Source organism: Cydia strobilella, chromosome 1, assembly GCF_947568885.1.
Source record: "Cydia strobilella chromosome 1, ilCydStro3.1, whole genome shotgun sequence".
Taxonomy (NCBI): Eukaryota; Metazoa; Arthropoda; class Insecta; order Lepidoptera; family Tortricidae; genus Cydia; species Cydia strobilella.
In genome coordinates, this window is record NC_086041.1 from 2,768,248 (window position 1) to 2,786,511 (window position 18,264).

At 36.1% G+C, this 18,264-nt stretch overlaps 1 protein-coding gene across 1 annotated transcript in view; it reads left to right on the forward strand.

Annotated features, from left to right (window-relative positions):
- LOC134748114 (hemicentin-2-like) overlaps positions 1-18,264 on the forward strand; it is a 179,757-nt gene that overhangs the window by 138,672 nt on the left and 22,821 nt on the right. The window contains exon 6 of the mRNA XM_063682816.1: positions 16,534-16,740. Coding sequence (XP_063538886.1) covers positions 16,534-16,740 — 207 coding nt within the window. The remainder of the gene's footprint in view (positions 1-16,533; positions 16,741-18,264) is intronic.

Sequence of the window (18,264 nt, forward strand, 5' to 3'; positions counted from 1 at the left end):
AAGCTATTTTAATAATTGTCACTGTAAATAAGTCAATTTGTAAAGGCTACCTATCAAATATTCTTTGTGGTTAATAATAGAAAATAATAAAGAATTCTCTTTGATCTGTATGTCTGATACATTTTACAGAATACGGTTTTACATGGATATTCAAAATTAGGAAGTGTATTATTTTGTGTCTTTCCCATAACGGAACAATGGTGTTCCGAACATTTAATAGTACATTTCGATGCTAGTGCGGAAAATTTGTCATTACTTCAAGAGTACCGAGATATCTTGCCACGAACCGTAGGCGAGTGGCAAGACTCGGGACGAGTGAAGAATGACATTTCCGCACGTGTATCGAACGACGTTTTTTAATACAGTTGCGAAAATATAATAAAAACAACAAGTAAGGAATAAAAAATTTGGAAACTTAAAACGCCTCTTAGTAGGTAGTAAAAGTAAGAAAAAACGCCTATTCTTTGACAGGCGTTTCGGCAGCTATTCCGTTCCATTCAGACAACTTATTAAGAACGGTTTTTCAATATTCAATATTAAAAAATAAACGTGTTATAATGATGATGAAGTAAGTAATTAAATTATAAAATATGTATATTTTTTGTATTCTTACATTAACAGTAGGTTTTTATGTTGATTACGTCGTTAAAAGGAAACTAATATTAACACTCATCAATAAGTAGTCATGAATTGGAACAAGTATAAACTTAAAAAAATTGAAAAAGTAAAAAGCACTAGTTCGCGAAAATCAACTTTCCGCACGCTAAACAGCTACGTAAAGTAGCACTTTTTGAGCAACTGTATTAAAAAGGTTACTTTTATAGTTTTTCGTAAATAACTCGTAAACGGCAGCCCATAGCAAAAAATATTCTTTTACATACATAAGTGTATCTCGTACACACACCGAGATAAAGACTTAATTTATAAAACCTACATTTTCATCGGCTTCTTACAGCCATAGAGTAACTTATAATAGAGCGGTAATGTCATAGTAAATTTTGTAACCCCAGTAAATTCACTGCCATCTGTCGACACACTTTGAAACTAAAAATGAAGATTTATAAAAATACGATAAAATTTATTTAAATATGGATAAATGTTTTTTTTATTTGCATTAATTATTTTTATGATTTTGACCCATGTTCTTTCACTGATATGCGTTAAAATTGTTAAATAACAAACGAAACCGTCAACGCCATCTATACGACAGTAGGCCAAAGCTAGTTGCGCCCTCTGATCGAGAATCAAATTTTCTTGATTTTCGAGGCACGTTTTTTCCTTAGACTGTATCCATCTATTACGGAGTTATATCTATCTTTGTTACAGCCAACATATTCCCCCGCCGTAATCAATCTAAGTTGATACGCCTACATCGCATACACTTCAAACTCGATAAAATACTCTCGTTCTCTTTAAAATTTAACGTAAAGGCTGATCGTCTCGATGCCAATAAAGTTGTCGACGATCTTCAACGACTTTACCGTGTACTTGTGTTATTTGGATGGTTTTAGATATACCTATGTCAAGACATTGAAAGATTTTAGAATTATAAAGACATGTGGAAAAAAGAAAGGGAGGACTTTGCCCAGCCGGGCTAGCACATGATTGGCGCGAGAGTATCTCGCCGCGACATAGACTACCCGTCCCCCTTTAATTCATACAGTTAGTAAAAGACGGGTAGTCTATCTCGCGGCGAGATACTGTCGCGTCAATCATGTGCTCGGCCTACTGCAATGGGAAATTACAAGCTGATAGGGTAGGACTAGTTGACACGTTGAATTTTATAACTAAATCTAGTAGAATGCTGTACTCCCAATAATTTAATAATAATAATAATAACTGTGTAATGTAACTGTGTACTGTGTAATTTCATGTTAACAATTTTTGTTTTGTACAATAAAGTGATTTACTACTACTACTACTCCCTTTTTGGCGAAAATTGTATTGCCGAATTTCACTTGGCAACCAACTTTTCGCCAAAGTTTCATTTGACAAACCAATCGTTACCAAATAATTATTTCACAACCATTTCATTTCCCAATCCCAATCAGCGGCGCGGGGGCGTCGCTGCCCAATGACATAGGCCTCGCAGAGAAGGCGCGCGTGGTGTGCCCACGCGCCTTCTGAGGAGGCAGGGCTAGAAGTTACTCCCTAGCCCCCCCCCCCCCCAGAGAAGGGCCCGCTGCATGTGGTAGTGGCGGGCGGCGCCGGCGTGGTCACGGTTGCGTACTTAAGAGAACCCGTGGCCACGCCCCATTGGCGGCGCGCAGGCATACCGTTGGTTTTTTAGTGGGTAGTGGCGCCTTTTGCCGAGTCCCACATAACCCGCACTTTCTCCCCCGAGGGTGTGGGTATGCATAAAGCATTTTTCCAACGAAAAAAAAAAAAAAAAAAGGTTGGATTAAAATCGGCCAAATGAAACTTTGGCGAAAAGTTGGTTGCCAAGTGAATTTCTGCAATACAATTGTCGGCGAAAAGGCAGAGAACCCTAATAATGCCAGTGAAATCAAAAAAGTAAAAAAAATCGACATAGTTGTTGAAAAATCGATTTTTCTTTGAGTCTAATCAATGTTGTAAAAGCTAATTCACCCATATTCTACCAAGTAGTGCGTGTAGTTGTTTTCATAACCTTCCCTGAGCGATAAGCCCAATCTTCCTGATGTGTCCCGTAGGGTCTGTTGGACCTCTGTTTCTGTTAAGTCGACCTTAATATATTTACAATATTGGAGCTTACTCCTTTGTCATAAGGTGGAAAATATAAACATAATCCTTCGTATTATGTCCTCGGAGATTTCGGGACGTTTCCGGAGGCATCTGAATAGTTTGCTAGGGTACTATTATGGTGTACTAATACTTATCTTGAAATACAAGCTTTAGATATTACACCACAGCGAAAGTAGTAAAAAAATCGGACAAGTGAGGGTTGGATTCACCCACCGAGAGTTCCGTACAAAATTTACTGCAAAATTTCATAGTTCTAGGTTAACGGAAGTACACTATACATTTTGATTCCCTTGAGTGTGTAGAAATATACGATTTTTGCGGCATTATCTTTTTAAACGTTAGCTAAGAAGTATGTTTTTTTTAAGCAGCTTCAAGGGACTGTAGACCTGAGTATATGATTTTAGTTTGAACTCGATACCTTTACGCGTTCCCGAGATAAAGGGGTTTAATAGACAGACGGAGGGACGGACGGACAACAAAGTGATCCTATAGGCATCTGTTTTTTCCTTTTGAGGTAGGTACGGAACGGAATATTCGTAAAATAAATTTCTGTAATCTCCTTTCAGAGTATGTTTATTTTAAAAATATATATTGAAAACAATGGTTATAGAGATTAAAAAAACACTTGTATCCTTCAAATAAAAAAGTGCTAAATTTCGATTAAAAAAAAATCAAATTAAACTTAAGGTTTGAGTTATTTATAAATTAAGTTATTCTTAAGTTGTAGGTACAAAAAATAAACACACACTTAAAACAATACCAAGTCCGATTCAGATTTAACAACTGGTCATGAGTTTGAACTGGTTTTGACACGACCTTGGCGATCGTCGTGGTGATTAGCGCGCATCTTACGCACGACATTCACTTAATTTCGCATGCACCAATCAGCCTGAGCCTACCACCTGGTGGACGACGGTTGAAAAAGACCTAAAAGAATCTCATTTAAATAAGGACGTACCGCAAGACCGCGCTAGATGGAAATTGAGGACAAGGAAGGCCGACCCCAAGTAAATGGGAACAGGTCTAGCGGGAAGAAGAAGAAGCAATCAGCTTGAGCGATCTTCAAGGCCGTATCAACACCAGTTTAATACCATAACAGAATAAATCGGGCACCTTGTTTAAATAACACCTGACAGTTTTAAAAGCCTACAATTTGCCACGATTTCCAATTCCATATTACACGCACGGTAGATGATGATCTTTAAATGAATAAATAAAATAAATAAATATCTTTATTTAACAACAAACGCAATTTCACAGAGGCACATTGCGGTGAAACCCGCACTAGACATGGCCTGTATCGCGGGGGTCAAGGTCATCGCGAGTTACCAATATTATATTTATATTAAGCATAAGAATAGGGAGAAACACACACACAGAAACGGCTTTGGACAGAGTAGCATGGCGGTCTTTGGTGTCGGAGGCCAAGATCTACTTCGGGTCGTAGCGCCACAGCAGTAAGTAAGTAAGTATAAGAATAGGAAAGAAAGAGGAGTGTGAACGTGAACTTGTATGTGTGTAAGCTTGTTATAAGGAGTGAATGAAATGTGTGTGTGTGTGTGTGAAATCTATAAGTGTAATGTAATGTAAAAGTTTGTTTGTCTTTAATTGTGTTCGAGCGTTATGAAAAAGTGAATAGAATAACTCGAAAAGGAATGAAGAAGTGATCCTATGACTACGTAGTGTTAAGTGTTAGGAATCTCTTGGGAAGGTTTCAGAATTTCCTCATTTACGTTACAGTGCCTAATGTCACAAATTTTAACTACTTTATTATAAACGTGCGGGAAGAGAAATGCCGAGAAGCGCTGCTTTTTAAAGTATTTTTCAAAAATCGTGTTACTTGTCTCGACCTATTTGTCAATGTGTCACCAGTTCACCACAGCGCTGCCGATTGGCGGTGTGAATACTGTGAATGCGTAGCAGTTATTTATGCCACCCATATTTAACAGAAGTCAAAAAAGAACGACTTTATACCATTCGTCTGTACTTTTCATTTACTTTTTTGTGTAGGTACATTAACCATCAATAGTAGCGGATGAAATAAAAAAGTATCAGCCACTATATCAGATATATCTCTACAGTTCACATCCAAAAATATCTATGTAACATTATAATTGGTCTAGATGTAGAGACATCTCTTTTTGTTTAGTTAGAGTAGATACTTTTGACGGATTGTCTGATCCGCCATTTTAGACTTTAAGACCGAAGATGTTGGGTTCGTACTTTGGCTTGTACTAATGACTTTTTCGGATCTTTTGTACGAAACAGGTATCAGTTGACGTTTAGCAGTCGCTATTCTGTGGAGGAAAATATCAGTAATCAGTAATCGTCTTTATTTGCAAATACATAAGGCATGCAAATACAGTAATAACATTACGTTAACACAAATCATGCACATAATTAACAATAAAATCATAAAATAAAAAGAAATAAACAGATATACAAACAAAAAGGAGTCCTAGAAATAACACGTTACAGACAATTAAAAAATAAATTAGATTGCTTAGATTAATTGTACAAATAAAAAGAAATTTCAATATAGTTATAATTTGGTCCATCGTTAGCAACCTCTTTCCTGGCTTAGAAGTTTAGAAGGTCAGATGGCAGTCGCTTTCGTAAACAATAGTGCCTAAGTAAATTCTTGGGATTAGGCTCCCTAAGTGTGTAATGGCCAAATTTCTGAACAACGTTAGCAAGATCCACTTCGACCCATAGGGATCTTTTGTGCAGTTACCCCCTAGAAAAGATCCGTCCGCTACTCAAGAGCTTTCCCCACCATCTCCATATGCGCCGGATGATGGACCTTATGGGTAGCGTTTTGAATTCCTTTGGTTCCAGATAGCCTGTTCCAAAGTCCTTGTTTATTTAATACATAATCTAAACTGAATTTTGCATGGTTTTATGCCCCGTTTTTTTTTCAGTTTAGAAATTTTATAACCTCAAAAGATGTGGTAACTTTTCCTTCAAATCTGAGTAACTATGCATTGAATAATAGTGTAGTTTACATATTATTGCACCAATATTAGATATCATTTCGGAAGAAAAATAAAAGAGTATAGATAGCAGCGTAAAATTTAGGTATTTTTTAATTACTTGTCACCTATTTTTCAACAGGTTTTGTTACAATAAGTACTCTGCTTATTGTTTCTACCATTTTACTTAGTTTTGTAATTAAGGAGTCCATTGATTTACTTCGCTCAGCTTTCGGTTAATTAACTCTAAATAAACCGACCGAAAACGATACGAACTCACTATTTAGTCCAGCTGTTTAGTTTCACCAAAGTCAAATTCGTTAGGAACTCGGTAAAAGTTTGGCGACATGTCTGTACATGTCGTCAAATTTTAAACATACGACACACACACACAGATTTTAAAAATTCGAATGTTGTCCCAGTTAATACCTGTATATTAACTGGGACAACATTCGAATTTTTAAAATCTGTTCATCATTTCGATTACATATTGGAGGTTCGCTCGGACGGATGATATAACAATGTGATGATATCAATTTGTAAGTTTTTTTAATCGGTCTTCTGGTATTTAGATAACACGTCTTAGGAACAGTATACAATTACCTTTAGAATGTTTTATTAAAAAAAAAATACTTGAATAATACATACATTTTATTTAGGCATAATAATATCATTAATTTCAAGTCAAGTCAACAAAAACCACAAGTCGCTTATATACTAGGACAATTCATAATATATAAATACATTTAGATAGCAATAACCACAAAAAATAATACAACTGTCATAAAAACTAAAATTAAATTAAATAAAGCAAAATGTCTCAATATACATTACCTTAAAAAATCATGCATTAATTGTTAATCGTTTTTAAATTAATATAAATCCTTGCAACAACTATACACACCACCACCGCTGTCCACCACCGTGTATGTGGCGGTGTGTGTGTGTTGACCACGATCGCTGTAAAGGGTTCGAAACGTCGGGATGTATTATAAATTCAATATACGCGATATAATGCGTTTTCCTAGTTTTATTTCATGAGTAACTATCGCGGTAACCGAAGACAATATTAACTACACACAATTATTATTTAAATAAATTTAAAGTTTTTGACCAAATCCACCAACAATGATTGTTCAAGTTCAACTAAGTCAAAAGTTATTATTGGTTTTTTTTTTTTTTTTTTTTTTTTTTTTTATTACAAAAAGGCAAGCACTTGACCGCAATCTCACCTGATGGTAAGTGCCGATGCAGTCTAGGATGGATCATGCTTACCTAAAAGATGTCTATTCACTCTTGATTTAAAAAGATCCAAGTTATTGGTGCTAAACGAAGTTCATTATCAATCCACTGCCCTTATCCCATTATTTGTGCCATTCTCAATCAAAAGGGTACTTATTGTCGGTTGTCAATAAGGCGCTATTTCCATATAGCATTAGTTTGAAATGTCAAGTGACAATGTGGTACCTTTTGGTTGAAAACATCACATTTACTCCCTTCCTTTTCATAATATGAAAAGATGATATTCTCTTCTCTCACCCAGTCCGTTCACCTCTTTGTTGGTTTGCGTTTCTCCTCAAATTACTTTCATTAAAAAACAACTTTATAGACAAACTTTACTGGGGTTTCTAATTCATTCAGCTAGAAGTCGGGTCACATTCGTCAGGCAGTGGAAACGAGACAAACAGGGGAAATAAATTTTAACGAGACCTCGTAAATATTCGCCGATTGGCTTAACGCGGAAGTACAGTTGGACGCCATTTTCAATATATCCTCCTCTTATTAAATATATTAATAACGGGTCACTCACGTGTTTTAAGTGGAAAACGCTCGACATGTTCGATGTTTATGTGTGTGTCGAATTTTAACCGTGATTGTGGTTGGTCAGTGCCTCCGAGCTGGAAAACTGTTTTGGGTACTACGTCGGTGGACAGTGTGGACGAACCATTAGCGAATGACGTAGTGAGTGTTGTGTGCAACCCATCATTTGACAATATTGCCGTAAACGAGGGTGGTTTCTCGGCCCCCCTGCCGCCACCGGCGCCCGCGCCGAGTCATCGGGCGCGGAGGGTTGCGGCCCGCAGTCTGCGCCGGTCCGTCACCGTCGACGCAAGCTCCTGATGACGCTCCTCGGTACGGAGTGAAACATGTCGAGCGTTTTCGACTTAAAACACGTGAGTGAGCCGTTATTAATATATTTAATATGTCTGTGTCTCACGGAAGTTTTGTTATTAAAATATCCTCCTCTTGTTAAAGCATTTTTAAAGGAACTTCTAGATTCTGACCGATATTCTCAATAACGGACACACGAAGTACTTACATAAATTGAAGTGTTCTTTATTAAGAACATTGGGTAGGACAATGACGACAGGTCTGGCCTAGTACGCAGTGACCCTGCCTGCGAAGTCGATGGTCCTGGGTTCGAATTCCGGTAAGGGCATTTATTTGTGTGATTATTTAATTATTCTTGTTTTTCTGAGCATAGAAACCAAATTTTGGTTAATCCTTGTATAATTTTAAGCCAATATTTCAAATGATTAAACGAAAAATAGGCACCCATTTTTAAAAGTCTGAAAAGAGTATCTTTCGTATGCGACAGTCTGATGGAATACTTCTTTTCATGTAACTTTACCTAAATCGTAAGCAAATACTTACCAGTTAATCCAATTTCACTCTTACCACCTGTTACTTTAAAAATAGTTTTCATACGAAACTTATGATTAGCTTTAGAAAATGGTCAAAAAAGCTGCAGGACACCACCGCTAGCGCGGACTTCTGGCCGAAGGGTGTGGTGCAGGGACCGGACAACCCTTTCCGCGATAAAACCCTTTCAATGGGCGACACTTAAACACGGCTAACACATTGAAAGACTTTCCCTTTTGAACTGCAAGCCCATTCATACCCTTACCTTTGACTAACCCTTACCGAAAAGCTAACTAAAAATAAGGCTAGCTCTTAATAAGGGTTACCCTTATCTTTAAGCGCTTTTTATAAAGGTTTCCCTTTGCGTGAAAGAGACAGGATTAGTATATATCTACGGTAGTGTATGAAAAGGAAAGAAAATACGTGCCTAGTCAAAGAACGCCGCCGTCGCCGCCGACGATCGCTCGGATTCGAAGTAATGTGTGCTTTATGAACAAGGTAGACGACTTAAATTAGCACGCTTATATGCTAAAAGGGAAGCCCTTTATAAGGCTAACCCTTATAAGCAATATGCAAGGTGTTGGTGAGCGGATGATAAGAGTTTTGTAAGGGTATTTGGGCTACCGATTACTCAAATGTGGTAGCTTTATATAAGGGTTTTTAAAACCAAAACAAAGGGTTTCGTCTGGCAAAGGGTATGGTGAGTTAAGCCTTATGCAATACCCGTATAAAACCCCGATAAGGGATAGCGGGCCGGTCCTTGGTGTGGTGTTTCGGCGGTTCCGGGGCAACTTGCCGAATTCTACACCAAGTCAGACGACGCAACAGAGCCACGCTGTTATGTCGTCGCCCAAATCTTAAATACTTAAATTGTATTGTATAATTGTATCTTTGTATTTTTATTTGTTTTGTAGTTCGCAGTGCCTTGGAAGTAATACTGTAATGCTGTGTAACTAATTTAAATAATAATATAAAAAAAATTGATAACGTAGAGACATGCGATATTTAGGCATAAATGTGTGCAAAATACTAATAGAATTAGACCAAGACAATCTGCAACGATTTTTGATAGCACACGCAGTGCAAGTGTTATTTTACCCGTCATAATTTCATAGAAGTTTGACGTTTAAAATAACACTTTCATTGCGTGTATTATCAAACTCGTTGCAAACTTATTTTGGTCTAACTCTAGGAATAAAACTTAACTGAGTATTTATCATCATCATCTTTTGATGTAAAATATGTTAGAGCCAGTTACAATTTTTGCTTACAAGATCTTAAATTTTATGTTTACCTTTCTAAACCATGATTGTACATTTATAATATTTAAGTAATTATTTAAGCGTATTACGAGCGTTTTTATTTTTTGGATATTTTGCAATGAGAGAAATTTTATCTTATGTTATCTTATCTTTTCTTTTGCTTGCTCTATTCTGCCTTACGCATGGCCAGTTGACTGTATTAACTATGATAGGTTAACTATGATCGTAGACTACTTGAATGCGACTATAAAAACACACACATCGGCGTTTTCTTATCCATTTACCTATTATATTGATTTAAACTAGCACGATTTTCACTCATACTTTTAATACTAACAAGGGACTAAATCGCGTACACGTAAGTTTTTACGCGATTAAGTCCATTGTTAGTTTTAAAAGTATATACCTATATATTATTGTCTTCGGTTACCGCGATAGTAACTCATGAAATAAAACTATGAAAACGGATTATATCGCGTATATTGAATTTATAATACATCCCGACGTTTCGAACCCTTTACAGCGTTCGTGGTCAACGGGTGACTCCCCCGTTCCCCGTCACTCGTTGACCACGAACGCTGTAAAGGGTTCTAAACGTCGGGATGTATTATCGAACCCTTTACAGCGTTCGTGGTCAACGGGTGACTCCCCCGTTCCCCGTCACCCGTTGACCACGAACGCTGTAAAGGGTTCGAAACGTCGGGATGTATTATAAATTCAATATACGCGATATAATCCGTTTTCATAGTTTTATTTCATATATACCTATTATTACCAACTTAGGATTTATACTAAAACTTAAGTCGTTCCTAATCCAAAAGGCCTTTTATTCCGTAGTTGAATTCTTGGATAAATAGCTCAACGATTAACTATTACTTTTAATTTTGTTTAATGACATTCTTAAAATAAAACTATGAAAACGGATTATATCGCGTATATTGAATTTATACTACATCCCGACGTTTCGAACTCTTTACAGCGTTCGTGGTCAACGGGTGACGGGGAACGGGGGAGTCACCCGTTGACCACGAACGCTGTAAAGGGTTCGATAATACATCCCGACGTTTAGAACCCTTTACAGCGTTCGTGGTCAACGAGTGACGGGGAACGGGGGAGTCACCCGTTGACCACGAACGCTGTAAAGGGTTCGAAACGTCGGGATGTATTATAAATTCAATATACGCGATATAATCCGTTTTCATAGTTTTATTTCATATATACCTATTATTACCAACTTAGGATTTATACTAAAACTTAAGTCGTTCCTAATCCAAAAGGCCTTTTATTCCGTAGCTGAATTATTGGATGAATAGCTCGACGATTAACTATTACTTTTAATTTTGTTTAATGACATTCTTAAAATAAAACTATGAAAACGGATTATATCGCGTATATTGAATTTATACTACATCCCGACGTTTCGAACTCTTTACAGCGTTCGTGGTCAACGGGTGACACACATTTCATGAGTAACTATCGCGGTAACCGAAGACGACATTCTTAAAATTTTATTCTTGTATTTTTCCTTGTAATAATGTATTTATGTTTTGACATCCATCTTCCATATCTATGTACCTAATTGTAACACTAACAATGTATGATTGATACAAAATAAATAAATATGAAATATGAAATACCTACACTGAAATATTTATTATTAACCAAAATATATATCGTTTGTCTATCTTGATCTGTTTATTGTTTCATTCTCAATTGCTCAAAGGTTGACTGGAAGAGATCCCTTATAGGGATAAGTCCGCCTTTGTACATTGTATATATTTATGTTCTTTTATTGTGTTTGTAATCTGTCTTATGTACAATAAAGTGTTTACATACATACATACATATCTACAGTAAACGCTTCGCCCGCATTATTTCGTTCGACTGTACGCGATAAAAGTCACAAATGATTTTTTTCACACAGAAACCTAGTGATTGCTCGCCAGCCTGTGATTTCACGCTGTTTTCATATTGATTTTCAATTTATACGCTCCGTTGTAAGACGTAAATTTTATCTTGTGGAGTTCGTAAAATTAAAGCTACCTACAAGATTTGAGTAGGTACAGTCGCCATTTGATATATCGGAGCGGCCAAGGTGCTCACAAATATCTGAGCACGCCTCTGTTGTCAAGGCGTTAGAGTACTTGTTCAAATATTGTGAACACCTCGGCCGCTCCGATATATCTGATTGCGACTGTACAATAACAGACACCGCATTACTAGTATCAAGCATTAGAGGTCATCACACAATTAAAATGTCATTTTCATTTCTCATGCACTGAAAGTGGGTCGCTGTTGTTCTAAAAAGTGTGCAAAAAATTATACTTCTGCTCTAGAGCACTGTTATGTACCTTCTGAATACGGTTTTTTTTTCTTTTTTTGTGTAATTAAAATTTTGGATTAAATGGATTTCTTGTACTACTTATTTCAATTCTGATAATTAAATCCTCATTCCGTAAATAACTATATTTTTACCTAAATTGTTAATAGGGAATATTACGCGAAACTCTGTGTAGGGAGTGCCAGGGCGCCACTGCCACAATCTGAGGGTCTATCGTGAAGAAAATTTCTTTATCTAACATCTCTGTCACTCTTGCATATTCGAGCGATAAAGAGGCAAATAGCGAATTTTCGGATTCGCGTTTCCCGGTAGGTCCTCTGTAAGCAAACCGCCTTGATGCATCAATGTCATTTTATTATCTCTGAAAACTTGTCAAAAACCTGTTAAAGGTACAGTATGTATAAGTTACTCTATGGTTTACTAAAAAGGCTAGTGCTGCACTCTGGTGGCAGAACATTGCAGTAATATCCCCTATTGAAAGTACCCTCAAGAAATACTTAATACTGAAGTTTATACTGAGCCGTGTTCTTAAAGCACATGGTATTTTACCTTCCTCGTATTCGAAATGAAAAAAAAAATGTTTAACTCGGGGAGGCACCATTTCAGTTTTGAACTATTGACGCTAGGTATAAGTAAGGTAATCACTTGCGCATTACAAACGAAGTAATGCGCCTATTAACAAAATACATCAACATTTAAGGTTAACTTACATAGACATTGAACAACCCATCGCCACCACACACACACACACACACATACCACAGAAAAGCTATTATCTTGGAAGGGTGCTGACAATAGGCAGGCTTACCCCATAACGCAATTGTTTTGCCATACAAAGAAAAAACAATTGACGCCTGAACACAATTTTTCTTTGCGTTTGATCTTGCATTGTTTACTAGTATAAAATTCCTGTATTATTTTGTAGTGTTATTGTTTGTACGAGGACAAAAACAAACGTTTTTAGCAACTTAGTTTTTATATACATGGTGGAAAAAAATCATGAGCCCTGGAGGGACAGTGCCTTAAAAACTTAACTCATTTTACTTAAAGTATTTTTTTTAAAGAAACAAAACTGCATTTGAAAGATTTAAATTTTTTTTCAATATCGCTTGTAAAAAAAACTTGAGTACTAAATATTCTATTTTATGGATATTTTGTACGACTGTTTATTTTTAGTTTTTTTTTTAGTTTAGAATTTAAAAAAATTCTTTGTGTTCAGTTTTGTTTCTTTTTAAAATTAAAATATTGTTTCCTTTAAGTAAAATGAGCTAACTTAAGATTTTAAGGCAATTTCCCTCCAGGACCCCAAAAATTTTTCCACACAGTTTAACCACCTTTAACTGAAATTTAATGAAAATAAGACATGTTTTGGTGTTTTTTATTTTTATTTTGCAAATATGAAAAAAGTTTTTCATTGTGTCAGTAACATACTAAATAAAAAACATGGAGAATGGAAAATATGAAGAAGTGGAAAAACATTTTCTCTTTATGTATGGACGAGTACGTGGTATACTTCCCTCTTAATAATACATCCATTACCTCCCATAATCATTGTCCAATACGCCAGTTAAATCAGTTCGCGGCCATTTGGACAGTTCGCATGCTCAGCAAATGGCGCGATGCATCAAGCTGTCAGGTCGCCGGCGGATTATGTGGCCCGTCATTATACAGGTCTAAATTATACGCTCGCTGCAGGTAGTGCGTGTTATTGATAGGTTACTAATAGCTTATTTTAGCTCGATAGTGTTAATAAAAAATACTTAGTAAATTACTAGCTTTTGTCCAACATTGTCTGCGTACTTATTTAATTGTATCAAATTATTTTCGTCTGGGTTATTTTATAAAGTGGCGCCCAACGTGGGCCGCCATTTGAGTAAATTTGTAACATTGTGTTTGTACAGTCGCCATCAGATATATTGGAGCGGCCAAAGTGCTCACAAATATCTGATCACGCCTCTATTGTCAAGGCGTTAGATAGCGTGTTCAGATATTTCGATAGGTTACTAATAGCTTTAAATTGTCACTGTAATACTGTAGCTCTATAGCGTTAATAATAATATTTATTATGACACTTAAACAACAAGCTTGTGCCGGTAACTTTGTCTGCGCAGAATGACATCAAACATCAAACATTTATTCAGCAAATAGGCCACAGGGGCACTTTTACATGTCAATTTTTACAAACAATAAAATTAACCCAAAATTACAAAAAACAATTAAGTACATAAATATAAATGTTAAATTACACAAGAAAAAAAAAACTAATAAAAACTATACAAATAACAGAAGTACTAAAATTGTTTAGAGATGTAAAAGTCTCTAGGTGTCAGAGATAAAATGTATATAATCATAAAAAAGATCATCAAATTATCCAGAGATGTAAAGGGTCTCCGAGACTTGAATTGTTTTATAATTAATAAAAAGACAAAATATTAAATCAGACAAGCAGACAAGAACCGAATGAAGTGCCTTACGTTAATGCCACTCAAAAGTAATGTTACATAGGTAAAATGAAAGCCGTGTAAACTTAAACAGACCGGTCTCCACAAACTAACAAAATGATGATGAATTGATTGATAAAAACCATTCTTCCTTGAGTTCAAACTATCTCCATACCAAATTTCACCTAAATCGACGCAGCGGTTCAAGCGTGAAGAAGTAACAGACAAACAGAGTTACTTTGGCATTTATAATATCAGTATGGTTTTATTAATCAGCCTGTAATTTCCCACTGCTGCAAAACCTCTCCTTCTATAAATGATAAATAAATATTAGGGGACATCTTACACAGATCAACCTAAGCCCCAAACTAAGCAAAGCTTGTACTATGGGTGCTATTCGACGATATACATACTCATATAGATAAATACATACTTATATACATTAAAAAAACATGGCTCAGGAAAATATTTGTGTTCATTACACAAATAAATGCCCTTACCGGGATTCGAACCATCGGCTTCACAGGCAGGGTCGCTACCTGGTCGTCTATCGTCCATGGCTCTTTGTACACGGCAAAATCGTTGAAAATTTAAACAACTTATTGGCATTTAATATTAGTAAGGATAGGAATTAAATTATTAGAATAGTAAATAAATAATCATAAAACTTAGTCGATTTACGATAAATCTGCCGATCAAAGTTACAACTATCGGAAATTTAAATAGCTTAGATCAAAGAACGTCGGGAACTTGTTTCGAAGCCCATAGGGACGTGGACGATGCATTCCTGGAGGAAAATATGCAGTTGACCGCTCCAAGTATTTTCTGACTGGGTATCATCTATGGAGGAAGGGGAATTGCTAGTTTATGAGAGAGGCATGCTATGATAATATTTAAGTGCTAAAGCGATTCCTGAACACATCTTAGAGAGCTTATAATAAGTGTAGGTAGGTAAAGCTGTGTATGTAAGTGTACATAAATAGGCATTAAAACACGTGTGGGTTTATGAAACGAGCTGAAAGCGAGTTTCATAAAAACGTCGCACCGTTTTCATTATATAGCAGTCACATAAACTACGAGTACTATGAGAGAAGTAGCTTGTTGTACTTAAAAACATTGATTTTAATAATAATTACGGGTCTAGAGATAGGAATCAGAGAGTATTTATAATTAAACAAAATAGCATAAGGTTTAAATATATAGGTGTAGAATTAGGTATTCTCTGTTATTAATTTGGAAATGAAAGATGTTTGATCTTTTACTATATCCCAAATAATATAAAATATGATGATTGTCGAAATGATTTTCGGTTTCAGTTTTGTATTAATTCACCGATCACTTTACCTACTAAATAATACAGGGTCGCACAAAAATACGTTGACAAAAATATTTGTATACTGCGGCATGTTGTTGATAATTTTAAAGAACGTCTGCGTTTGTGTATTAAACATTAAGGAGAGTATTTTGAATATACTTACTTAATTATGTTTTGTTTTAGTTAAATGGTGATAGTTTAAAATTTTATGACATTTTGTAACATTTTTTTTTTATCCTGTATTATAAGACAACTCGCAGTCATACATGTGTATGTGCAGTATTTGCTTATAATTTACTAATTTAAAATATTTAAAAAAAGTTCTACTGGGAAACATTGGTGTGTTCGGGTCGCAGTAAAGTAACATTAAATTAAATTTGCACCACTGTAGCAAAGTAACTTATTAGATTTAGTATCATTCCACCTGAAAAATATAAAACAGATTAAAAAAAATACATGCAAGTTAAATCCATGAACAAAAATTTAAAATACGTCGATTGGATTTATGCTGTAGATATAATTCTACGCCTTTTTCACTAAAACTAAATGTCTAAAACTTAAATGAACAAAGAAATATTTAGCCTCAAACTGAATAAAGTTTTTAATGTTGTTAAAATTCGAGGCAACGATAATAAATAATAAGGTACTCAAGAAGAATATTCGAACGTAACACACAAAAAACGCCTAGTCAGAACTTCATGATTTTCAACTTCGTAGGCGGGATCTATCCACCCTACCCCCTAGGGTCTACGCTAGAAGCTGTTATATACTTTCCCAGACATAGTACATAGCCTCCATTTAAGGACCCGCATTTACAGTAATCCCCTTGTTCCAGGCCGACCACAACCCACCCTAACCTGGCTGATCAACAACAAGCCAGTGGAAGACCACACCCTCGTCAAGAACGACGGGAAAGTCATGGTTTCCCGCATCACAGTCAGTGGTGCTGAGCGAAGCTGGCTGAACCACACTGTGCGGTGCCAAGCGGCCAACACTCCTTTACTGAGCCCGCATGAAAGAGCGGCTAGAGTTGAGATGCATTGTAAGTACCACTTTATGTCTATAGACTCTATCGTATACCACAACCTAACCTAGGTCATCAACAACAAGCCAGTGGAAGATCACACCCTCTTCAAAAACGACGCGAAATTCACGATTTCCCGCATCACAGCCAGAGGTGCGGAGCGAAGTTGGTTGAACCACATTGTGCGGTATTAAGCGGCCAACAGTGTTGGCCCAATACTCCTTTACTCAGTCCACATGAAAGAGCGGCCAGGGTTGAGATGCATTGTGAGTATCCTGGCATAAAATATGTCTTTATGTAAAACCATCTTGGCACCTTTTAAAATAGATTCGGAGCTATTGAATTCACCGCTCACGTGTCATTCGAGAATTGCTTAGTCACTGCATTCGTACTGGTAGATATTAATGAAAGAAGATGATTCCAGATCTGGAGAAATACATAAGACATGCACATAAGCAGTTAAAGTTCACGTATAATGCGCTATTGGCGTATTTCTCCAGATATGGAATCATCTTCTTCCATCTTTGGGGAAATATAAGAAACGGGTTTATGGTATTTCTTGCTGCATTTTTTTACGGTAAGCAATATAGAATCTCTAATTTCTTGTTCTGGAGACCGTTTATTTCGGTCGTAGGTGTTCTATCTACTTCCGATTCCTAATTCGTCGAGATCTTCGTTTTAATCTTCATCATTTGTTTCTTACCATATTGTACCTACTTACCGAGCTTGAAGTAGGTAGGTACCTACATTTTATTCATATTTTTGATAGCTACTTTAAAAATTACAACATCTTCTACGATCACTCGTCAGACGTCAAAGCAACAACTCTCTTTCCCTTCATTCTTGCAACATTCGCAATGGAATAAACAAACCCACAACATTATTAGTCACCAATCTTCACACCACATCGGCGTAGTCATTTAAAAGCGCGCGTCATTTGCGTAAACAGCAGATTTAAGCGCAGACACTCGTACAAAGGGCTCGATGGTTCGGAATACGAAACAAACGTAGTGATGTGTTAACTGTTAACCCCTTCTGGGGTTTCCCATGTATGTTAAAAAAATATTCCCAAAGAGCTGCAGCCGCAGTGCCTGCTGATTATGTCGATACAAAACGGGAAACCAATGCCTACATACACCATTTTGAAATGATCCAGTTATGTCTCAACAGATATATCTTGATCCAAAATTGTTTATCCAAAATCCGATCGCTCTCTAAAAATTGTGTCACATATATTGTAACTAGCCCTAGCACAGGCCCCGGTCTTTTTGGGCTGTTACTGCACACTATGTCTTTAAATGCTGGCTTAAATTAAAATGTATAATTAGAAATAGTGAAAAGTTTGTTGTATATATTTAATGAATAAAAAATATAAAAATATAAAAATAAATTCTTAGACTAAGATAATTTCACTAACGGTTCAAGAATGTTAAATTCCCAAAATTCAAGATTGAAAGTCATGGGATTAGAATTTTCGAAAATCGAAAGATCTTGAACTTGAAACAATTAATATTTCTTTAATTATTAGTAGGTAGGTAATCG